This window comes from Zonotrichia albicollis, chromosome 21 (assembly GCF_047830755.1).
Source record: "Zonotrichia albicollis isolate bZonAlb1 chromosome 21, bZonAlb1.hap1, whole genome shotgun sequence".
NCBI lineage: Eukaryota > Metazoa > Chordata > Aves > Passeriformes > Passerellidae > Zonotrichia > Zonotrichia albicollis.
This window is the reverse complement of record NC_133839.1, coordinates 8,264,127-8,289,271: the sequence shown is the minus strand read 5'-3', so window position 1 is coordinate 8,289,271 and position 25,145 is coordinate 8,264,127. Positions and strand designations below refer to the sequence as shown.

General features: G+C 52.2%; 1 protein-coding gene across 3 annotated transcripts in view; it reads right to left on the bottom strand.

Moving 5' to 3' along the window:
- The window catches only part of NTNG2 (netrin G2), a 53,822-nt gene that overhangs the window by 13,283 nt on the left and 15,394 nt on the right, over positions 1-25,145 (bottom strand). For all 3 annotated transcript variants that reach the window (XM_005494133.4, XM_014272096.3, XM_074556619.1), the window contains exons 3-5: positions 17,637-18,280; positions 6,386-6,558; positions 4,757-4,783 (exon numbers count right to left, since the gene is read on the bottom strand). In XM_005494133.4, the coding sequence (XP_005494190.2) occupies positions 4,757-4,783; positions 6,386-6,558; positions 17,637-18,280 (844 nt within the window). The remainder of the gene's footprint in view (positions 1-4,756; positions 4,784-6,385; positions 6,559-17,636; positions 18,281-25,145) is intronic.

The following is a 25,145-nucleotide window of genomic DNA, read 5'->3' as shown; positions in this document are numbered from 1 at the left end:
CCATGCTCAATTTCTTTGTGACCACCCAGAAGCTCAGATTTTAAAGCTTCTAAAATTCAGAAGGGCTCAGGCTGGTCCTGTTTTCCCCAGAGGTGAACTGCTGAGACTGCCATGAACCACAGGGAGGAAAATTGAAACAGGAAAAAAAATTAAAAAGGAAAAACTTGGGTTTTTTGGTGGGATTTTTTTTTGCTTATTTTGAACATGGGAAAAAAATGTAACAAATGGCAAGGAAGAAGTTGACAGGCTTCAAGGAAGGCTTTGAAATAACAGAACTGCAGAAGGCAAAGGAGAATTGCACTTAATTCATCCTCCTAAGGGTAACCCTGTGATTTCTCTTTCTTCTACCCACTTTGGCAGCTTCCCCTGCCTGCAGACCCCATGCCTTGCCCATGATTTCCTCCCTCTCCCCCCTGTATGGCACAGAAAGCATCCTACATCCTACAGCACGACCACAGCTCCACCTTGACCACGAAAACACCACGAGCAGCCAAAGGAAGCAGATGTCTAGCAGCTCCATGCAACCCAGAGACAACCCAAATCTAATCTGCTCCTCTGAGCCTACGTGCCACGCTGCTCCTGCCGAGCTGCACCCACTGCTGTGCGGAGGAGAAGGGAGAAACACGCAGGGCTGCCTTCAAATACCTGGGTTGTTCTGTGGCTCTGTCACGGGCACTGAGGCAGCAAACTCAGAGGCTGGTCTGATGATGCTTGCTTATGGTGGGAAGCAGAAATTGAGAAATTCAGAGGGCAGAAGACAGTGTGTCAGTTAGAGGGTGGAACAGCGCGGGGATGGGATGGCAGGACTGGTTTAAATGTCTGGCTTTAGGGCAAGGAGGGATTTTAATGCTTCTAAAATTCAGAAGGGGAGGTACAGCAGAGAATCTCACTTTGGGGTTCTGACCCTGTCTGGCTTTAGAACAAGGAGGGATTTAAAGCTCCTAAAATTCAGAAGGGTGGGTACAACAGAGGATCTCATTTTGGGATTCTGACCCTGCTTAGGAGTCACCTCCTGCAAACATGCCCTACCAGGAGTTCAAGGGGTCACCTCTCTCACAAAGTGTTTCCCTTGGGGCCCAGGTGAATTAGATCTGCAGGCCCTTGGGAATGCCATGGTTTTAAAGAAATACCTTCTGTTTTTCATGGAGGAGGAGGAGGAACATCTCTGGCCAAAACCAGATCAGAATTAAGCTGTTGCTGGTCAGGGGCACAGAATGGACTTTGGCATCAAGCCCCTCATGGTGCCCAGGTAAGAGCAGGTCCTTGAGCTGCCCTCTTATTTGGAGCAGCCCCTCCAGGTCATCATCCTGGGGTGGGACTGGCTCTGCAGAAGCACAGATGGGGATCTGGATGGGGTGAGGAGCGAGGAACTCAGGCCTGGCTGTATCAAGCCAACAACCTGGCAGCTGGGCTGCAATTTATTAATTTTGTCCCTTGCCATCAGTTAACGAAAGCAGTAGGAAAACATTTTCTCTGCCCAGGAAGCAAGTTTTGGAGAAGGAATAAACCCTGTGATGTCCCTCAGGTGCCTCAGAGCAGCCTGTCAGGAGAGATTACCCCCAGCAACCCAACTCCCCAGGGACACTGTCCTGTGCCAGAGGTGCCACAAAGGCAGAGCACTGCAAATCATACAGGAGACACACCAAGCAGCTACCCACACGAACACAGCAAAAAAAAAATAGCCCTAAAATGTCACTACAGGTGAGCATGGATAAAAATCAGATCAGCCCAAGTGCATTGTGTGGATGTGGATGTGATAGCTGGCCCTGCTGGGGATGGGTGAGCTCCATGCTCACCTCCTCCTGCACAGGTGGATCTGGGAAAGGAGCTCTTCCTAACAGAGCTGAGCTTTGCAATCTTTTTCCATGGTCACTCCAGCTCCATGGAAGTTGGACCTAAACCCTCAGCTCCCTGATTAACTCCTCAAGCAGGGTACTTCCATGAATATATCTATATTTGCATAAACATGCAATCAAGCTTCCTCATCCCTTTGACTGGCTTCTGGCAGCTCCCCCAGACAGACTGTTACTAACATGCTGTGGGTGTAAAACGTCCTCCTGGGAAATATCAGGCCCTGAAAGCATGGCAAAGGGAGGAATGCGTGTCTAATTCCCCCATGAACAGCTTAAAAAAATGTCCTGCTGTTAAGTTTTATCTGCTCATTTCCAAAAGACAAGGAGAAACTGCTGTCTCCTTGTTCAGGGGAGGAGGGAAGGTGGAACCCCCAGAAAAAGGACAAAAGTTTTCCTCCACTGGGAGATTTCAGAAATTAGGAAAGGATGTTTCTGGCACGTGTGTGAGCTCCAGCCCTGCTTGGACAGCAGCCACTTGGGGAATGCTGGAATGCTGCAACAGGAAAACTGCACCTGCAGTACATCCATGGGCACACAGGGATTTGGTGCAGGACTGGGACAACCAGCAAGGACACAGCAAAACCTGTGGGCTGCTCTGAGTCTGGTGGCAAGAGGCAGGAGGTCAGGGATAGAGCAGGATGGGGTACAATTCCCCTCTCCTTACAGAAAAATATGTGGTTTAAATTTATTATGGATCAAAAAACTCTTCATTCCTTCCTGCCCTGCTTGTCATGGAGCTGTGAGAGCATCTGTGCCAGAGACAACAGGGCTGCCTGGTGAACCAAGCCAGGGGGATTTTTATCCATGCCCTTTTATCATCCTACAGAGCAGAGACCCACGGCCACCAACACAGCAGCTGAACGAGGAGCAGAGTCCTGGTGCTGAGCGGGGCAGGGAGCATGGCACCCACCTGGCTGGGTGGTGGTGGCTGGTAGGGGGGTGCTGCTGGTGGTGGTGGTGGCTGTGGTGGTGGTTGAGGTGGTGGTTGAGGTGGTGGTGGTGGCTTTTGCTGTGGTGGTTTTTGCAGTGGTGGTTTTAGCCGTGGTGGTTTTTGCAGTGTTTACTCGCTGCGGCCGCTCGTACGCTGACAAGCAAAGAGAAGAGTTGGGAGGCACTTATGGGGAGGTGCTGGGTTTCCATGCCAGCCTGCACACACTGAGGCTGCTGCTGGCCTGGCCTGGTGACAGATTTCTCAGCGTGGTCACAACTGGGGCACCAGCAGGATTAAGGCGACGCGGCTCGATGAGGCTCCGCAGCCAGGGCGTGTGTGTCTGTGTGAGCAGGGGCTGCAGCCTGGGGCTGTATCAGCTTACTCTCTTGGTGCAGATATTGGCTTAAATACTTACAGCTCCATCATAAACTAATTGCCAATTAAGCTGAAAGGGGGAGATGAAGGCACGTCTGGGCAGGGATGGGGTGAGGAGCAGGTGGGAGGTGCCAGGCCAGGCTGTGCTCCCACTGCCCACTGCCCACATGCCCAGCTGAGCTCCATTCTCTGCTGCCACCCCTCCCCAAATCACCTGCCGCCCTCAAAGCCAACCAGGACCATTGGCACCCTTGTTTCCAGTGGAACCCTTCAGATTTTGGGGTGGTTGGGGGTCAGCAGAGCCCCCGAGGAGCCAGGAGTGATCCCGCCCCAAAGCTCCCCACAACAACCTGACTAAAATAACACTGGGACACAAATTCCTGCTTAACTTACACCTGCTGCCCTCCTGTCCTTGTTTGTCCCACTGCTTCATGCAGATTATCGTGCTTAATTTCATAATAGCCCTGAGCTAGTTTAAATACTTAATTTAGGTCACTTCTAGTCTCCTATGTGGGCTAAATAATCTCTCCTTAACTGGCCTTGGACATAAATCCCTCCTGTCCTCCTCCTGCACATCACTCCCAGCACCCTCCCGGCTTCCAGGGAAACAAAAGTAGTGCTGAGGATGCCAAGCTTTGTAAATGGGAAGGAAAAAAGTTATCAAAATGGTTTTGAAGACAAAGGTGAATAATATTTTGAGCTGTTGAAACATTTATTTTGTAAAAATCCTATATTACTTAAGGGCGACCTTTAATTTTTATTTGAAATTTTCAAGCAATTAACTGCTAAAAATCTAAATATGGTTCATTAACCCAGAAAACTTGTCCTCCACTTTTCTATTAGGTGCATTTTTCTTAATTGCATTTGCATTTCTCTGAAACGATTCCTCCTCCAATTCTTCCCACTTGCCTGCAAACCAAAGAACTCATTATTCATTCAGCTCCCTGATTTGTTTCTTCTGGAGGGGCACTCTGCACCACAACACTCAAACCCAGGCTTCTGCTTACCCAAAACTCCAGGCTCTTTGATATCAAACTACCTCCAGCTTTGTTAAATAAGGAGCACTCTCCTGCCATCAATCTTGCAGCAGAAATCCCTGCTGAGCTCTGCCTTTGCTGCTGACACCTCACAGACATTTGTTCATATGCATACACGTGTACATACAGATGTACACTCACTCTAGATGCTTTTTATATTGATAGCCCAAGGTGACCCAGACTGGGTTCTACACCAAATAATTCACACCCAGCTCCTTCTCAGAGCAGAATTCTGCAGCACTGGGGGGCTAAGGGGGGACTTCACAGCCAGCACTGGTGATTTTGAAGAGTCTTTTTTTATTTCCTTTCCAGCTGCCATACTAACGAACCTCATGGGGGGAAACCACGCCAGAGGAAGAGGCAAAATGAGGCTGCTGAAGTCAGAGGAAGAAAATATAAGACTCTTTGACAAGACAGAAAATGAGGCACAATTAGGGAAGACTTATTGCCTGGAAAATGATAATGGATAGAAAATAACCATATTTTTTTTCCAAGTGACATCCACAAGGATCATGCACCGAGGTGTTAAATGCCAGCATTTCAGTCAGGGTTTTACTTACTGCCAAAGGCTGAGCCTGCAGCTGCACCTGCAAAAAACAAGAGGAAGCCCAGTCACTGGAAGCAGGACACCATCAGAAGATCACACAGACACACACCATGGGACTGAGCAGCAGCTAATTAGTGGGGGCTTGCTCACAGGCACATCAGTTTGCTGCTACAGCTTAAAAGCTGCTTTTGTCAGAGCACAGAAACAGCCAGACAACGCTGTCTGGGCTCCTGGCATCTCAAGCCTTTCACCTGGGGAAGGAAAACCAGCGTGGTCCTTGCTGGTGGGTTTTGCTGTTAACCATTTCCTTGGGCTGCTGTGACAGCCCAGCAAAGGACAAGCACACAGGAGCACTGGGCTAAGGACAGGCTTTAGGCCCTGAATAATCACAGAATCACAGGATGAACTAGGCTGAAAAAGACCTTTAAGATCATCTAGTCCAACCTGTGAGCCAACACCTAAACCATGGCACTGAGTGCCACATCCAGTCTGGTTTTAAACACATCCAAGGGCCTCCCTGCTGTAACACGTGGGTGAATCATGGAAAGTCTCAGCTCAGTGAATATAAAGCACAGTGATGGAAGAGGCAGGGCTACCAAGAGCAGAGCTGGGGCAGAGGAAGAGGATGTTGATGTGGGGAGGAGGAAGCAGCGGAGAGAGTTGGGTGGGGATGAGGAAGACTGAATGACAGATGGGAAGAGACATGAATGGGAGAAGGAAGAGCAGAGGAAAAAGGGAAATAGGAAGAGACACAAGGAATGGAGGGGAGGGAAAGAGAGAGAACAGCATGTCTGTGCCTGTCAGCACCAGAAACTCTCCCAGGCTCCTTTGAAGCAATGCAGCCGCTTGGTGGGAGCTGACAAGCTCGCTCCCTTTCAAAGAACCTGCTCGTCTACCAGCCCTGGCACACACAAAACATTCCTGTCACGGCCTTCGGAGCCTGAATTTCAGCTTTGATCATCCTAAAGCACATAAATCTTTCAAAAAATTTGGGGGGAGGGAGAGAAAAGATTCTCTTTGGTAATGCTCAAAGCTGCTGCTTGAAAGGCTGGAGTGGCCACTGTGGCTTGGTGACATTTAAACAAGTTTGCTAATGTGGAGTGGACAGGAGCCCGGGAGGAACCTGCCCATCTGTGGTGCCTCCTGCCCCAGTTCTCTGCTCAGAGCACGGTGGGAATGCATCCTGCATCTCGTTTGTGTGCTGCCACCGCTGTCAGAGCCGTGTTCCTGCAGCAGTGGAGGAGGCTGGGGCTGTGCAGGAGACACCAGCAAGCACAGACAGCATCCAGAGAGCAGCCAGCACTCCTGCAGCTGAGCAGAGCCTGCCCAGAGTGCTCAATAACACCTTTGTCACAGGACAACAATTGGCATTGCCCTGAAGCTGTGGTTCTATCTTAGCCTAAGGTCATCATCCCTGCTCTTGACCATCATTAGATTCACCACTCCTCTTCCAGCAGCCAGCACATCACCTCTGCATCCACCAGATCCTTTCAGTTCTCTGTGTACCAAGACAGGGTAAGAACCCATTTCCCTTTGGAAAGCTGAGCATCCTGCCCTGATTCGAGCTGGAGAAGGACAAAATGAGTTCCTGCTCCCCTCTGTGGGTGTTTTGTAGCCCAGAACAGGGCTGCAGGTTACTCACATGCATTGGGGGACCCGTTGGGGAGAGGCAGGTAGGAGCCTGCTCGCCAGGACCTGGAGCGAAAGTTCTTCTTGCACTTGCCACAGTCCTGGCCCGTGGTGTTGTGCTCACACTCGCACTGCAGGCTGCCCTCTTTGAAGGTGCACAGGTTGGCGTGGAGGTTGCATTTACACCTGGAGGAAGAAGACAGGGAAGAGCTGTCAGGTGTTGCTGTTGCTCCTGCTTGCCTCCAGCATAGGGCTGAAAATGTGCTGAGGCCAGGCTGAGCACCCCTTCCCTGCTGCTCCTGCAGGATTTTCTCACTGAACTCAGCAGTTTTCCCCAGGTATCTGGTGCTGGGGTTCAGTGTCCACCTCCTCACGCAGGGCAGATCTGCAGCTGCTCATCCAAGATGAGACATTTCACTCTCACTATCTGGCTGAGGAGCACAGAGTGTTTGATGGCAAGTCAACATCTGCAGCTGAGACACCAGGAAAGAATTCCCTCATGTGTCAGGCTGTTACAGAAATCTGGGTAATGACCTCACATGGAGGTTTTGACTTGGAGGCATCTCTGGCTTTGGATGGAGGAGCTGGGCTAACCCTGGTGGCACTCAGCCCTTGCCCCCTGTGCACTGTGCCAGAGCCAGCAGCATTTTCTGTGCACATTTTCTCCCATGATGTGAGGCTGCCCAGCACAAACTCTCCACACAGCACAGCCCCAGCCTGCTGTGACCAAAATAACACAGACAACAAGCCACCACCAGCATCCACCAGCTAGTCCCCCCCTCATCAGAAAAGGCAACAACTAAAAACGCTATTCAGCAATTTGCAAACATTAAGAAACTTTTAATGAGCTGTAGTGCAGTATGCAGGGAATAATTATCTCTGTGCACAATAATTCCTGTTGCTCAGGCTCCGGAGGTGACTTGTGCAGAGCGCAGAGCCTGAGCCCATAACTCACACGTGGCTCTGGTGACTCCTGGGCCCGAGCTGAGGCCATCAGACAGAGACTTTGGGGACCAAAACATCTCATTTCATTCCAGACAGCCCGTCCCTAGCCCAGCCTGACGGTTTGCCCTGCTTCGTGCAATAATTTACACTCTCAGAAGCAGAAGCATTAGACAACAGTAATGCTGTGCCTTCTGTGCAGGGGTGGAGAAGTCTGATGGGGCAGCACTTCCTTTTACAGGGCTCAAGAGATGCAGAGCTGAGGGAATGAAATAGGAAACATGGATACAGGAAACATGGCCTGCTGCTCCTTGTGCTCTGTCTGCACTGGGATAAACAGCCTGGATTAGGCTGGAGCTGGGAGTCTGGTGCTGATGCTGTGCATTCCCCTCACTCCTGGTGCCTCTCCCCTCTCCCCTGGAGCCCCCCAGAAGCTCCCCAGGCACCTGCCTGACCCCCTGAGGCCGCCCCTGCCGTGCTCTCCTCACGCATGGCTGGATAAGCTGACCTCATGTATGATTTCTTTCCTTCCCCTCCCTCCCCTTCCTGTCCTTAATTCTAGCAAACCCCGCTCAGAGGCTCAGCATAAGCTGGATGAACAATCTCTCGCCGTCTTACAACCCTGCCCTGCGTCTGACCAAGCAGAGGAGGGAATTTTGCAGCCTGGAAAAGGGAGGGAAGGAGAAAACATGGCTCGGGGAGCAGAGGCAGGCTCAGCAGGCTGCACTTTGTGGAGATGCAGCGTCACGGCTGACAGCACCAACAGCCCTGCTGCTCTGGGACTGAGCCACCAGCACACAAACAGGGCAAGGAGGTGGCTTTGGCTGGTGCCTCCAGCCACGAGGATGCTGCACTTCACATGCTGCAGGTCCCCTCTGGCTCTGCTGAGGAAGGGTTTGGGCTGAGCTGTGGCACAGGCGCTGCCCAGCCCCGGGGTGCTGCGGAGCTGCCTCTGAATTATTCAGTGTCCACACAGCCTGGCCTCCTTCTCTTGCTTCAGAAGCAGCAGACAGAGCAAAGCAGGCAGGGATAGTGTGGTAAAGCAGGTTAAAGCAGGTCAGAGCCTCCCCACTGCTGCTCTGGGCCCTGCCTGAATGGGGTAACAGCTCTGGCAGCTGCAGCTCTCCTCCCTCCTGCTCTGATGGGGTGAGGGGATGGGGTAGCTCCAGGGCACAGCCTCAGCATCCCAGGGGGGGTTTAGGAGCCCCAGGGGAGTGGGTGCAAGGATGGAAGGGACTGTCACAGCCCTGGTTTTCCCTGCAGTTTGGGATGAGCTGCAGGGTGGTGCTTGGCTCCAGTGTTTGACCCTGTCACGGACCAGTCACAGAAGGGACATCAGCCCTGGGTGGCCACCAGCTGGTCCCCAAGGTGGCCTGAAGCAGCCTCCACCAACCTCAATCACGTGTGGCACATCCTTGCTCCTGGCAGGAGCCAAGCAAACATTCTGGGGTGTTTCTGGCTCCCAGAGCAGGAGGGTGAGACCCATTCACCATTCATTTGGCTCCAGCTACAAATCCTCCTCCCTGCAGCAGGACCTGGCCTTGCTGAGGCACAGGAGGGTCACAAGGGTGTGCTCCTCCACACAAAGGAGGGTGCAGGAGGGTCACAAGGCTCTGCTCCTGCACACACAGGAGGGTCACAAGGATCTGTTCCTCCCCAAACACATGGCGCCCTTGCTGCTGGGGAGGGCTGGGGGCCCAGCACCAGCTCCTGGGCCAGCCCAGCTCCCTCCTGCCCAGCGGGATGGGACAGGGAAGGAGCCCATGGATGTCCCCCAGCCAGCTGTGATAGAGCACTGCCCTTCCCAGGGGAGACCCTCACTTCCTAATTGGTGTAAACAAGGAAAATTGAGTCAATAGGAAGCAGAGGCAGAGTTCACCTTGCCTGCCTGTGCCTGGGTCACTGATTTTTCTCACTGCTAGGCCCTTTGCCACTGTGCAAAAGTTTTGTTTTCTGAGGGATCAATTTTACCAGGGAATTGCTTTCTGAATTCGACCTTTGAGGATCATCAATCTAAGCAGGGAGCTGTAACCCCAGCAGGCTGACCCCACAGCACAGCACTTTTCAGCCCAATCAATCAGGCTGCATTATTTAATGGTGAACAGCCGAGAACCCTCAGCCAGCCCCATTTTGGACAGAGGTTTGTGTATTCTGCAGCTTGGGCTCAGTGGATCAGCTTCAACCCCTTCCTCAGGCTCCTGTGCCTCCTCCTCTGGGCCCACAGCCCAAGGACAATGGTCTGTGCCTGCCTTTCCCCAGCCAAGGCTCAGCTGGTGGAGGCTGGAGTGAATGGCATTAGCCCAGTCCCCTGGGTGGGAGCCGCTCCTCCTGCTCATCCTCCTCGGCGCCCAGCCACGGCAGGAAGGAGAGGATGAAGGGAAAGGTTAGGAGCTGCTTAGCAATGAGGCTTAAAAATCAGCAGCGGGGCAGACACCTGCTCTGTGTCCTGCAGAAGGGAGCCATGGCCCTGCTCCAGCCCCGGGGCTGCTCCAGCAAAGTGCTGCTTGCAATATGGTCTCTCTGGCTCTGGAGGAGATCTGGGGAGCTGGGAGTGTTTCTGCTCTCTGGCTCGTGGGTCAGGGCTGTGCTGACAGTCAGCATTGGTGGGGAGCAGCCCCAGCAGGACCCACAGCACCCTTGGGCACAGTGACACCCACCCTGGCCCAGGCTGGCAGGAGGTCACACCCTGCACTTGGCATGCAACAAAACCTGGCTCACACTGCTCCCAGCAGGAGTGGTCAGAGCAATGTGTGCCCCGGGATGTTACAGCTTGCACAAAGGGGTATTTGTGAGTTTATTTTAGTGCAGGTCATCCAGCTCTCCTGAGTGGTGCAGTGTGGTTCTGATGCTGCCAATGCCTCCACCAGGGAACAACACAGAGGGAAAGTTTACAGGAAAGTGTCCTTTTTTTTTTCCTTTCTTCTTCTTTGTTTTTTTTTTTTTTTTTTTTCAGCCATAAAGAACACTTTTCTGCAATTCTCCATGTCAGCATGCTGGAGGTCACAGCAGTGAGCTGCTGGAGAGGTGTCTGGTGCCAAGCCCACGTGTGAGGGAAGGAGATGCCCACACACAGGAAGGGGGTGAGTGCAGCAAACCTGCAGCAAACCTCCCTCTGTGCTGGGAGCGGGAAAACAGCCCCTTTCCCTGAGCTTTCATTAATAATGACTTTTGAAGTAATTTTAAAAAGCCATCCCAGCCTTTTGTTTTCCTTCCAAGGATCCTTACTTGTTTCAAAACCCCTTTTCTGTCCTCAACCCCACTCGCAGAGCAGGGAAGTGAGGCAGAGAAAGGCAAAGAGCATCTCCTCATCCTTCTCCCTTCCTGCAGGGATGGGGCAGCTTTGGGGTGTGGCTGTGTTTACAGGGGTCCAAGGATGAGGGAAGAGATGAGGATCTGACTTCGTGTTTTAGAAGGCTTGATTTATTATTTTAAGATATATATTATATTAAAACTATACTAAAAGAAATAGAAGAAAGGATTTCAACAGAAGACTAGCTAAGAATAGAAAAAGAAAGAATGATAACAAAGACTTGTGGCTCGGACAGAGAGTCCGAGCCAGCTGACTGTGATTGGTCATTAATTAGAAACAACTAACAGGGGTTAATCAAAGATTTACCTGTTGAATTTTATAGCAACAGATAACTATTGTTTACATTTTGTTTTTGAGGCTTTTTCGCTTCTCAGGAGAAAAAATCCTAAGGAAAGGATTTTTTAGAAAACGTGTCTATGGCATTGGGGTGCTGGCACCCCTTTGGACCCGATGCAGTGACTTAGAGAGTTGCTCCATCTCCTTGTGCCTCTTGCCCAGCTCCCATGGGACAGCACTGACTGCCCTGAGCTCCTCAAAAACCCCAGACATGGAGCTGCAGAAGGTCACCACCACCCCTGCACGCTCCTCTCCACCAGGATGCTCTGCAGGCCACGGGGATGCTCTGGAGACTGCAGGTCCCATCCTGCTGGGTTCCAAACCATCACACCCCTGCTTTTCCCTGCCCTGGGCTTGGCTTTGCCCCCCTGCTCCCTTTCTGCTGGGGAGAGGCAGCTCGGAGAGCCGCTAATGACTGCGGGCCGGAGGAAGGCTTCTCAGAGCTGCTTTCCCCTGAATTGTTTGCTCTCACTGTAATTGATGAGCCTTTAATGAGTCTCACGGGAGGATGTGTTTGAAGGGAGCTCTTTTCTCGCTGTCCCCAAGGAAAAGGATGTTTCAACTGATCTGGGCTCTCGGGGAAACATGAATAACTCTTCTCCATCTCTCTATTGTCATCCCCAGCGCTGCTCGCAGCACGCCCAGCCATCACTTACCCACCTCTACCTGCTCTTTTCAACTCTTTTGGCAGCTCAGCAAAAGCAGGGAGCAAATCTTTTGGGCAAAGCATAACGGGTGCTGAGCTTGGATTGTTTCTGGCCCATCTGTGCGTGTGGAAGCAGTTAAAAATAGCTTCTAATGGCTGGGCCATGGAAGAAGCACAGTCCCTTTGTGGAGAGCAGTTATATCAGGATTTGCCTTGCTGGAGATCGCTCTGGCAGGGGTTTGCTGTTGCCAGTCCTGGAGCAGAGCTCAAGGGATGAAGATGGCAATGGTGGCTCATCCCAGGAGCAGGGCTGGGAGCTTCCCTGAGCCTGTGGTCCAGGGCTGAAGGACAGGAAAAGCTATTTTAACATATTGGTTTTTTCAGCTTGAACCAGGGTGAGGAGCTTTTGGCTTTCACTTCTTTGGGCAGAGCCAAAGAATTGAAAAAAAAACCCGAGTTAGGTCAGAGGGTTGTGAGCAGGTTGTTTTGCTTGTGGGTTTTTACTTTTGGTTGTGTGGTAGGGATGGGTGAGTCCGCCCCGCAGGAAGAAACCCTCCTTGCTGCCCTCCGAAATGATTTGAGGTTTGGGTTACAAAGATGAGACAATTTAAAAGATGCCAAAGTGGAGAGCACGCTGGCTGGCTGTTCCCATCCGAGAGGCTATTTATTTTAAATAAGTTGACACTCACCAGCTGTCAAGATCCTGCTGACTGGTGGAACATTATTTATATTCAAAGCTGCCTTAAAAAGCAAACACAAAACCAAAGTTCCCCATTAGGGGGTCAGCCAGCAGAAGGGAGGAAGGGTGAAGAGGACATCACATGGATATGTGAACATAAATATTTGCAGAGTAATGTGTATAAATGCTCTTGGTTTTTCTCCTGGAATGCAATAATGCTTGCAATTGAGTTCATTGGCCAAATTGAATTTGGGCTCCTGTAGAAGTCTCTTTATATTAAGTGCTTTAACATACATCACCTTCTCAGTCTATCGATGAAATTCTATTATCCGCTCAGGGCCGGACACAGCTCGGCAACAAAATCGGAGGGGGAATAAAACCCTTCACAAAGCAGAGCCAGGAGCAGGTAATAGGACCTTGGGCATCAGTCTCTGGCTATTGACAAAGTGTCAGCAGTGTCTGGGGGAGGGAGGAGCTCTCTGGGTTTCTCCCTCTCTCCCTCCCACTCAGAGTTTCCTCCCCACCTTGCTGCAGTGGGAGTTGAAACCTTTGCAGGACTCCAGCAAACAGTTGCTGCACATTAACTTATAACTATATGACCAAGAGCAAGGTTTTGCTGGAACTCAAGCTAATTCCAGCCTGGAGGAATGCCAGGGAAGCTCAGCCATCCAGCTCTGGGGCTGCCCAGCATGGAGGAGAGGACGGGCCCAGGAACACTGCTGGCACAGCCCTGGCTGTCCTTGACACGAGGATGCTGCTGCTGCCTCCTGGGACCAAGTTCTGTCTGCCAGGAGCTGCAGGAAGGAGCAGGGATGGGCACAGGCAGTGCTTGCCCTGGTTTTGTGGTCATCCCAAAGCTGCCAAGTGTGGGCTGAGGGCTGCAGGGGTGTTTGGGCTTGTTCTGGGGGGCTGTTTGGATGAGCCTGTGGCTATTCTGGGAGCGATGCCCCAAAAATGGGATTGAGCAAGCTCAGCTGGGGAAGCCTCTGCTCTCACAGATCATTCACCCCAGGTCCTGCCTGTTCCCCTTTGCTGCCACCACCAGCCACCACACAAAATCTGAGACCCTCAGCAAGAGACCCTTCCACAGACCAAAACTTTTCTCCAATTTAAAGACAGCTTTGCTGGAGAAGTCAAGATCAGCTGAAAGGTCTCCCACAACAGAGCAGAAGAAGGAATGTCCAGCCAGGGCAAAGCAGCTCAGGGGCAGCCAGGATGTGCTTTGTGTTGGCACCCCTGGTCCCCTGGTGTGAACTGAGCCACAGCCACAGGGGAAGTGCACTGTGACCAGGAATTCATTCATCTTTAGCAGCAATGCAGCATCAATCATCTCCACATCTCAAAACTCACCACAAACACAGAAAAATACATCCCCTGCACGTGGGTACCACTGACCATTTCCAGCTCCTGTCATTGCAGGAGGTGCTTTTGGGGGTGGCCTTGGTCCTGCAGGTCTGGAGTGCCTGATCCTGGCTGTGGCACCAGGATAACAGCCTGGCCAAAGCTGTTCTGCTCCACCAGCACCAACTCTCCAAGTCATGTGGAGAGAAAATCCTCCTGGAGAGCATCCATGCACGAGACTGCACTGGGAACACACCAGGGAAAGAAGCAGGCAAGCACAAAAGGTCTTTCCCTTAAAATTTTTGGTGTAAGGAAAGCCTAAGAAGAGCAATTGGAGGAAAGGAAATGCCACTTCAAAACTAATAACCTCATCTTGCTGGTGCCTCTTTGGCCTAAGCACAGCCTGAGAAGAGGCTCTGTTCCATGGAGCTCCTCTTCCTCCTGCCTTCCTCCAGGGACTGCTCATCACCAGCAGGATGGACAGACAGACAGACAGTGCATGCACTGGGGCAGGGCAGGACAGAGGGGAGAAATCCTAATAACCAGCCTAAAATTGATTCACTTCTGCTCAATCTGATTTCTCCTAACTGGATCCACATGTCCTGGCCATGGCACATTAACTTCAATTACAGCTTATTAATGTCTCCGTGATGGAGCGTGCCCTGCTGAGCACGGCGCTGACTGACGTTCTGAAGGGGAGGAAATTACTCCAGAGAGACCCCAGAGTGCCATGGAAGCACAAGCAGTGGCTCTCACCACAGCCCTGGCAGCCAGGGAAAGCTCATTCACCCGTGCCTGAGCTCGCTGCTGCACCGAGGAGAAAATTGAGCCGTGAATAGAGAGATCTGTGGGGAAAAGTCCTTCCACTTCCCTTGCCCAGCCTGCCTGGCACACACACAGCACACAGAGCAAGGGCTTGCTTGTGTCTATTCCTGTCCTGACTCTTCTGCATCTCCAGTTACTCTGCAGATCAATAGGGACAGGATGGGAGAAGAAAGGGAGGGGGGAAAATAAGAAAAGAAAAAGATACCGAGAAGAAAGAGAGTAAAAATAAACTGTCAGCCACGAACAGAGAGATGGACCTGGCTGAGGAGATGCAGAGGAGACCCCGAGGGAGCAGCCCACTGTCCCAATGCCAGGAGTGAAGCAGTGACCCCCAGGATTCACCAGATCCTCTGGCCTACAGGACAAAAGAAGACAGAAAACTCTTTCCCCTTGTCCCCATGTCCTTTGCTCTCTTTTTGCTTTCCCCTAAAGCTCTGGGAGATGGTGGTGAGGGGTTTTCCTTGGTGTGAAGCTGGAGTGTAAAGGATGGGGGCCAGGAGGGGATCACAGAAAGCTCTGAACCCACCAGGTAAGGCTGCAGCACAAGAAACCACATGGGTTCATGGTCTGCTCTGAGGGCAAAGTGTTTTCTCTTCACTTGACCATGAACTCCGGCTGGAAATGAGCTGCCAAGTGCCTTATCATCCTGAGGGCACTGCCAAAATCCCAATGCCACACACAGAGGGAACACAGTGCCCCACACTGTGGCCAGGGACAGCTCCTTCAGCCCCTGGGGCTGCTCACTCTGCTCTCCAGGTGGAATTTTCTGGCTGCATTTTGCCCTTGACTCCTCATTTCTTCACAATCATCTTCCCTCTTGTTTCCATGCCCCCTGTAGTGCATCCCTAACACCACCCCAGTTTTTTCTATGCACTTTCCTGCTGTTCCTCCACCATGTCCTGGAAGAGGCAGTGTGTGTCCATCCCCATCCCTGCCCACCCTGCCTCCCCCTTTCCCTGCACAGCGCTCCTGTCAGGCTCACATTGATTTCTCCTCTCTTCCCCTCAATAACCCATCCCTTGTTGAGCCATACACTAGATTTAATTTGGTTTTAGTCCCTGCACTGTAACTGGCTTTGCTTACAGCTGGAATTAGATTGCTTTTCAGTGCAAAAACCTGCTTGCTGGGACTGGAATAATCGCAGGAGCAGAGTTAATTCACAGAGAGCTTCTCCATCTTATACACCACTTATCCACAGCTCCTCAGCTGCTCACCTATGCCCATGGGGGATGGAAAAGTCAGCAGAGGACAGGACTGACCTGTTCCTTGTCCAGGATGAGTGTCCCTCTCCCCTGGGAACCAACCCAGCAAGCTGAAGCACTGCAAGCAGCATCTTACTGTAGCTCAGAACTCGGGAGTTCGGGCTGACAAAAGCAGATTGCAGCGTTTTCCCTGCTCCCAGCCAAGGAAAAGCCCTCTCCTCGCGGCGGCCCTGCAGGATTAGCTCGGGGTGTGCCGGGAGGCTGCGGCCGGGCGGGTTTTGGGGAGCGGAGCCAGGAGCGGAGCCGGAGCCGCTGCAGCAGCCGCGGGCAGGCGGCCACGGCGGCACCGCGCCAGCGCCGGGAGCGCCCGCCGGGCACCGGCCCACAAACCCCGGCCCGGCTCGCCTTGGCCACGGCTGAAAAGCAGCATTGCAGCTTGCACGGGGCGCCGGCAGCCCGGCCGTGCCCGCCCCCAGCTGCCCTCGGGGTGGATGTGGAATTTTGTAGAGGTTGCGGCTGCTCCAGCCCTGGGTGTGTTTCAGGGGGTTATTCTTCCCCTTCCCTAGCTGCCTCTTTGCACGGAATTTTTAAGGATTTTCTGTCTTGAAACAAGCCCTGTGGCTATTAAATGGTATTGAATTTGGTATTGAATTTGGTATTAAAAAGCTGACGGGGGGCTGGGGAGAGGGGAGGAGGACAACTGAGAGCAAAGTGCTGGTTTGGGGAGAATCCCACCAGCGCGGCCTCAAGGCCAAAGTACTGAGCCAACAAATCCTGCCCAAGACAGGAGGAAAGGTATATGGCTCAGAGGAGGAAGGCGTTCATGGGACATCAAGGGTATTTTAACCCTTTGAAGCTTCAAGCATCCCCAGGCTGCTGTGGGAGCAGTAGCAAGTCCTTGGTTATCTGTGCTGTTCTTGGAAGCCAAAGCTCATTGCACAAATACTGACATGAAACTTGAGTCCTAATTGACCAGACACATGTGGAGGTGCCCTCCCACCCCTGTGCCCACATGCCTGAGCCCCCCAGGGCTCTCCCTGCGCAATCCCCATGGTGGGCACCCCAAAATGCCGCCAGCCCAGCTGAGAGCCACAGCTGCTCATCCCAGACAGGCACCACGCCGTGACAAAGACCCTCACTGCTGCCTCCTGCCTGCCCTGGCGGGTGGAAAGGGCTCTCCCATCCCTCCCTGCAGCTTCCTTCCCCTTGGAGCCTGTTCAAAGCCAGCCTCGGTGGCACCTGCAAACATTTCTACTTGCAAGTCTCAGAAGCAAACTGTTTGGAACTGATACAAACGGCTCCTCTGTCGCTGTGGTGATGCTTGTTAGCATGGGGTGGGTGATGGGGAGATTTTCCCCTCTCTCCTGTAAGTCTCTCACAAGCTGGATGGGAAATCAGCCATCTCGGCACTTTTCCACCTTACTTTGCTTTTTCGGTTGATGTCATAATGTAACATATGGCATCGTATAGAGAAATGAAAAACAAAGCCCAGGAGAAACAAACCCCCTCCTGCTTCCTCTGCCCCAGATGTGTCAGGGGCTTTACCCTTACCCCAAACTTCATCTGCCAGGGCTGGGGCTGCTCAGGGTGTGCAGAACTGACTGGGGTCACCCACCCTGCTTGTACTGGCAGGGAGCTGGAGTTCAGTGGGGTGAGCCTCATTCCACACCCCATATCCACCAACATCACCCCTGAGACATCTGGGCAAAGACTGGCTGTGTTTGCACAGCTGGGACAGGGGATTGGAGGGAGCTCAGACCCTGAGAATCCATCCAAGCCACATCCCAGGGAGCTTCAGGAGGACAGCTGCAGGAGGACACAGCCTTGGAGGTGCCCCTGCTGTTCCCTGCAAGGACACATCTGCTGCCCTGCCTGGGGGGAAGGGGTGTTAGAGGGAGAAATAGTTCTCTCTCAGTTGCAGAAATGCTGATTGCTCGGTTTTCCAGCAAGGATCCACGCCCAAAGAAACCCAGCAGCCGTTACCTGCCGGTGACTTCGATGTTGGAGACGGCGTAGAAATACTTGTACAGGTTCTCCCTCTGCACGTAGGTGCCCCCTAGGGCGGGCCTCAGCAGCCTCATGCGCAGGTCGGTGACGGTGAAGAAGTCCTTGAGCCCTTTGGCGCTCTCCAGCCGCGTGTACAGGTTGTCCATGTTCTTGAGGTCGGGGCCGGCGAAGATGGCGAAGCGATCCCGCACCTCAAAGCGGACGGTCTTCTCCTTCTTGGAGCCCGCCCAGCGGGAATACTCCTCGGTGCAGAGGACCCTGTTGGCACTGGTGGTGGAGAGGTCCCGGACCCTCCTTGCTGGCATGCTGAAGGCCTCCATGCAGTCGTCTGCATAATACTGGTACGGGTGCCAAGTCCTCCCGTTGTCCAGAGACTTCTCCAGCATCATGATGGTGGGGCGCCCGTACTCGAAGGTGATGACGATGTCGTCGGTGAGCTCGATGCTCTTGTTCCAGGACAGGGTGATGTTGGCCAGCAGCGGCTCCGGGTACCGGCGCCAGGTCACGCTCTGCCAGTAGGTGGCCAGGCCCTCGTCCTCGCTGTCGAACATCAGCTTGGGCGGGTGAGCCAGGTCGGGGTTGGAGGCGTCGCACTCGTCGCTGCACAGGTACGGGTTCTCCTGGAATTACAACAATGGTCATTATTGGAATAATTACCAATATTGTATATGGAACGTGCCTGAGCTTGTCTGGCCCTTGCTGCTTGACCAAATTGCAGTACTGTGGTGTTTTCACTGCAGAGACACCCTTGGCTAGCTGGATGTGTGGTGTTTCACCCCAGAGACACTTTTGACTGGCTGGATGTGTGGTGTTTCACCTCACCCCACAGACACTTGTGGCTGGCTGGATGTGTGGTGTTTCACCCCACAGACACTTGTGGCTGGTGATAAGTGATGTTTCACCCCAGTGACACTTTTGGCTGGCTGGGTGCTGCAGCTGGGCACATGGAGACAAGTCCAGGCCTGCAGAGCTCTGGCGGTGCTGGGATGGAGCTTTCCCCCACGACAGGGTCTGCTCCTTGGGTTTCCCTCTGCTGGAGAAGCTTTAAGGTGATGGTGAAGGAAAGGAGTAAATTCTGATGGAGGGTTTGGATCCAGAGCTTTATTCTGGCCCACAGTCTTCTGAATCCAGAACAGCTCCAACAGAAGTCACAAACCATGTGGTTTACTTGCCCTTTTACCCGGAGGAGAGGGGAGGGAAGGGGTAGGGAGCCACCAACCAGGTATGGGAGAAGAAGTCTTAAGGGACAAAGGACACCTGGATGGCCAAATGCCCCCCACGGGTGGAGGGCATCCTTTGAACTCTGCCAATCACTCATGCCCTTCTGGAATGCCAGGACTGACCGACAGCGCTCAGTAAGGGTCAGGGTGTGGAAAAGAGGGATGATTGACACACCTAGGCAAGGAATCTTCAGGGAGAAACCCAGGGTATCTGGGGCAAACCATGACATGACACCACAACAGGTCACCTGAAAGGACAGCAAAGCCTGGCATGGCGTGGGCAGTGTGGGCACACCGGCTCTGGTTGGGCTGCTTGGGGCAAGCCTTAACTGCTGGGCTGGGCTGGAGGGTGCCAGGGCTCTGGAGGATGCTGGTTCTGAGAGAGAATTTAAGGCAGAAAGATGTGGCTTTGCCTCAGCTCTAAGAACGGCTGAGCTGTTTCCTCTGAAAGGCCCTTTGGGAAAGGGCTTTTCAATTTGGCACGGGGCAATTTTCATAGAAAGCTCCTTCCCTGAGATGGTCTCTGAGAAACCTGGGTTAAGCTTGGCTGATTTACAAGCCTACAGAAAGATGTGTTCATCCTGCAGCCTTGGAGGAGCTGAATGGCTGCAATCCCCCAGGCACACCCTGCCTCTCATGGCTCCTGATGCTGACACCATCCCCTCAGTGCCTCTGAGCACAGCTAGAGGAGGGAAACCCAGTTTCTCCAGCTCCAAGTTGGGACAGAACTGAGCAGAGAGAGCAGAGATTTGTGCTCCTGCTCAGAGGGAATGGGGTGGGAAGGATGGCTCATCCCACCCAGGTGACAATGTCCACTGCCAGTGGGAGAGAGCATCCAGACATCCCATTTTGCCCACACAGCCAGGCTGGTGTGTTTTGCAGGGACAAAAGATCTCTTTAGCCTCCACATGCCCACACGCTGAGCTGCACTAGGACACAGTGTCAAGGTCATGATGAAGTTTTGGGGGTGGGAAGCTGTGCCAATGCATTTATTGCTCACCCATATGTTTGTCCAAGCCCAGCACCACTGCCCTGCAGCCTCTGCCCCCAGGAGTGAGCACATGGCTCACCCCTGCCTTGGGGATTGTGTAGGGCTGTGTTCTGCTGGGTACAGATGACAAAAAACTCTGCAACACGCTGCAAATCCGTGTTTTTGCATATGAAGCATCTCTTTGCTGTCACTTTGCCTCCCTCTCAGAATCAAAATCCAAAGGATTGGGGAGGGATTGGTATGACAGCGGGCTCTGCTGCTCTGGGACCCTGCTCAGGAAGGCAGAGGCACCTGGCAGAGGAGGAGGAGGAGATGATAAAGCAGCTGGGGCTGCTCAGAGCTGCTGGCTGGAGGTGAGGAGCCTGCTGGAGGTGAGGTCTGGCTCTCCTGAGCACAGCAGCTTTCAAGGTAAGGCCGAGCTGGGTGCTGTGCTTTGGTTTGTGGATGTTCTGTGCTGTGTGTGGGATCAGCGTGTTCCTGCCTGGCCCTGCGGATTTCCTGCAGTGCCAGGGTGTGGGGAGCTGATATTGGTACCTGGAGGCTCCAAAAAGTGACTGCAGGCTGGATCTGAGCAGGCTGGGTGTGTCTGGCTGCTGCAGGTGTGGGAAGAGGCTGCTCCTGTGTCCAAGCTGGCTTTGACCCAGGGAATTGTTGGAGTCTGAGTGCTGTGAGTGCTTTTAGGGTGCCCTGGGCACCTGGTACAAGAAGATGCTCTCAAAGTGGGGCTGTGCTTTGAACGTGGAAACCTCTGAGTAACACAACGTGCTCTGGAAAATCTGGGCTTTGCCACCTCCTGCCAGGCAACCAAAAGTCTTGGAAATGACTTAGAGCTTCTCTACTCCATGTGTGTAAAATGGGCCTTTGGTGCCTCCTCAGAGCTCAGAGATGTGCACTGTTTGCCAAGTCACTGGAGGCCACAGCACCCAGGAGCCCTGAGAAACTCCTGAGGACACAAACAATTCTGTGTCTACAGCATCATATGAGCAGCACAGTGTAAATAAGGCAGGAGGCTGCTCTGTCAGCACGGGGGGAAAACAGAGCAGTGAGTGGCTGATGTGTAGGTGAGAGCCAGGCTCCTGTGCAGGGGAGGCAGCCCTGGGGACACAGGGGACTCCTGTAAACACAGCACACGTTGTGTCTGTGTGGTGTGCACGAGGCTGCCAGGAAAAGCAGCACATGAGAAAACAGGTCAAAACTCAAAGTGTTTTCAGCCCAGTCTCGCTCTGACACACCCCTGCGTGGCAGTGAAGCTGCAAAAGCTGTGCTGGGGTTTGTTCCTCCTGTCACAGCCTCAGCCTGGGCCATGTGTGGCTTTTGTCACCTCTGTGTGTGCTGGAAGGAAGGGCTGGGACTGGAGCTGCTGAGTGCCCACCCTGCAGCAGGGAGGTTACTCACAAAAGGGTGCTTGGGTTGATGTTTTAAAATAAAATAGCTGGATTATTTACTTATTTATGTATTTATTTGTTTATTTTGTTTGTTTGTTTGCAGCTGTGATAACTGAACAATTGAAATCAATGGAGTGCTCAGGCTGGCTTGGGTGGGTGAGGTTAAGAAGTGAGGGCACCCCACAACCCCCTCAAAGAGGGGGAGATGCCAGCTGGGCTGTGCTGGGGCTCTGAGCCACGCTGGGGGGCTCTCTCCTGCCACAGCAAGCTGTTCTGGAGTAGGGATTAAAAAACCCTGAGATATTGACATATTTAATATGCTCTCCTGACTCGTCACGTTCAGAGGAATTGTTTACCTCTGCTAATGAGACACAGCTTCCTGCTGGGGGATGGAGCTGCCTCTCAGCTCAGCTTTACAGCGGTGGCTGAGGGAAAAGGCACAAAAATCCCCCTCAGCTGAAGTGCTGGGGGCTCTGAGTGTGTTTCCTGTGCTGAGGCAACATATTGTGTTGCAGTATGGTCCTCCTGTCAATGTGGCCATACAGATGGCTTAATGTGACAGCCCTGAAAAGACCATCCCAGAGGTCCATTTCTGCCACTTGTCTGAAGGAGGGTGCAGGAGGTGGAGGATTGGCTTGGGATGGCAGCAGAAAACTCCCTGACAAACCTGCCCTGCCGCTCTGTCTGAGCAGAGTTTGTGTCTCAGAGCTGTCCTGGCAAGGGAACTCTTGCCATGAGCCTTCCTGTCCTTGTGTGCAGCAGGCACAGCCCTCGAGCTGGTGTGAGATGAACCTCACTGAGTGTTTGCCCCTTGAGCTGCTGTGAGATGAACCTCACTGAGTGTTTGCCCCTTGAGCTGCTGTGAGATGATTCTCACTGAGATTTTGCCCCTAGAGCTGGTGGGAGATGAATCTCACAGAGTATTTTTCCTTTGAGCTGGTGGGAGATGAATCTCACCGAGGATTTGCCCCTTGAGCTGCTGTGAGGTGAATCTCACTGAGGATTTCCCCCTTGAGCTGGTATGACATGAATCTCAGTGAGGATTTGCCCCTTAAGCTGGTGAGATTCATCTCACTGAGTATTTGCCACTAGAGCTGCTGTGAGATGAATCTCACTGGGTATTTGCCCCTTGAGTATTTTGCCCCTTGAGCTGCTGTGAGATGAATCTCACTGGATATTTGCCCCTTGAGCTGTGCCCACAGTGGCCACCTCCAGGGCTGTGGATGATGCTCCTGTCTCCCAAAGCTTTTTTGGAGTGGCCAAATTAAACAAAGGGCTCTGTGATGAAACCACACCAAGGGAACATTACCCAGACAAAAGGCTGGCCAGGATGGGAGGTGGGACAGATTTCCCTGGAGCAGTGAGGGGAGCAGCTGAGTCTGATCAAGCATGATGCCCCTCCCCATGTCCTGTCTGGAGGAACAGAGTTGGCCCTGGGAGGGTCCTGGCAGGTCAGGAGCAGGGAGCAGAGGAGTGAAAACGCTGCCATATGCTCATCCCAGGGAATGGAGGTGCACAATCCCCGCTGGCTCCTGTGTATCCCAACCTGGGAGGCAGCACCCCCAAAGATCTCCTGAACCACCCTGATGTTCTGGGGAGGCAAATGGCTCAAGAGGTGCATGGTTGTAACAGAGCAAACACAAAAATAACCTGCAAGTGACAAGGTGGGGGAGAGCCTCAAAAGCCACCGAGTGAGTCACACCACTACAGCTTCCTCTGCTAAAATGAAGTGTTCCTTTTTGGGGTTAGGTTTATTGAGTTGTCCTTCCTCTGTGGGATGCTTGATGCCTTTTCTGCTTGGGGGGTGGTTTGGAGTCAGCCAGGAGGGCAGGGGGGAGCGGAAACAGATGGCCACATTTTGGCTGCTCCCCTGGTCCTGGTAAGATCAGATATAGCACTATTGAAACAATTCCAGGTATTATTTTTGAATCTGGTTTCCTCCTCCAAGCTCTGTGTCCTCCAAAGAATCTGTCCAAAGTCTTGAGATATTTAAGTCTTCAATCTAAAAGTCAGGATGCATTAGCCAGGCAAACTTGGTCTCAGTGAGCTTAAAATAAACCAGTTCACTTTGAGTCTCACGCTATTAAATCAGTCGTGAGTGTCCTCACAGCAACTAAACATTGCAGATTTCAGCCTCTCCAGCTCTTCTGGTTGGGCACCTTTTGGGGTTTTTGCAGCCTTGCTTAGCCCCAGCTCAGTCCAAAAGGGCAAATCTCCAGGGGACAAACAGTGAGAGCCTTGTTGAGGACACAGTGTCCTAAAAAATGGCATCATGGTGAGGTTGTCCCTCTGTGAGCCAAATCATAGAGTGGTTTGGGATGGAAGGGACCTTTAAAGGTCATCTGGTCCAACCCCCTGCCATGGGCAAGGACATCTGCTAGGTCAGGCTGCTCAAAGCCCCCTCCAGCCTGACCTTGGATGTTTCCACAGATGAGACATCCATCACCTTTGTGGTTTTACCATGCCACTATTTTATCCCACTCTTTACAAAAGTTTTCTTCCCTGCAGCTAATCTGAATCTGCTCTCTTTTAGTTTAAAGCCATTCTCCCTTGTCCTAACACTACAATTCATAATAAAGAGCCCTCCCCATCTTTCCTGTAGACCCTTTCCAGACCCAGAATCCTCCTTGTAGGGCTGCTCTCAGTGCTTCATCCCCAGCCTGGGGGCACACTGGGGTTCGTCCTGCTCCAGGTGCACTCAGAGGGTCCCATGAGCTCAGTCCTGGAGCTGGAATTGTGTCCCAGCCCTGGTGCCTGCTGACCCAGCCCTTGGGTTTTCCCTCCTGTTGGTGCCTGGAGTCAGCTCTGGGCAGAAATGCTGCAAAAGGGATTTTCTGAAGGTGACAGCAGAGACTAGCTCCTTGAGGAGGATTTCTTAAGAAACAAGATATTGGTCTGACAAAGCAGGATGACAGGAATCCAGGATGCTGCAGAGAAGCTGCTCCCCACCTTGCTGAGAAGGGGGGAATGGGGAAAACCAGCCACAACAAAAGGCCTCAGTTTACAAAGTCCAGATGGTTTTTAGGGCTCTTAATGAGAGCAAAAGTTCCTTTTTTTTCCTTTTTTTTTCCCTAAAAGATAATACAATTTTTAAGGCTCACAGCAGAAAATGATATATTTTTGTAGGTGCAATTTCTTGATTAATCATTAGGCTGTTGAATATTTTAAACAAACTAGACATCTGTTGTGAATGGTGAAAGCTGCACAGAAATAAGACTGCAGCTTTTAGATCTCCACGCCAAAGGGAAGCTGGAAAGCAATTGCAACCACTAGCTGCACAGTGAACAAAAATAATAATAATATTAATAATAGTAATATTAAAGGGGAAAAAACCCAACAAGATTTGAGCAAGGAAAAATGAGTAGATGATGTGAGAGTTTGTTCTGCTCAGCCAAGGATGCTCAAGCACAGCTCATACCTGGTGTGATTTGTTTAATGGTGTCTTGAGAACTGTCCTGGACTTCCTTTGCTTTTGGGGATTTCTTCTTGATGGAATTGTGTTTAAGCCAAGGCCTCTGCCAAAACCTAGAGCACCCTGGGACTACTTGTTTTTAATTACAGACTCCTAATAAGAGTAATGACAAGGTCTCATCAACTTGGATGAGTTTTGGAAAACAAAATTTTGAATTTTTTTAATTGGGGTAGGGGGATTGGAAATCCTTGGTGCATTGTAGGAAGATTTTTATTAAAGCGGAAAAAGTTAAAAGCATTTATTCAGCACAAAGATCAGTGCTGCTGTGTGGGTTTCTCTTGGGTACTTTCTTCTGGAGTGGTTTTTTTCCCTCTAAGAACTGGCTCTCAAACCCAACCAGAGACCTCTCAGACCTTGAGTGTCTCCAGGCTCTCCTGCAAGATCTGGCACTGGTTGGGACTGGGGGCTGTTTGATAG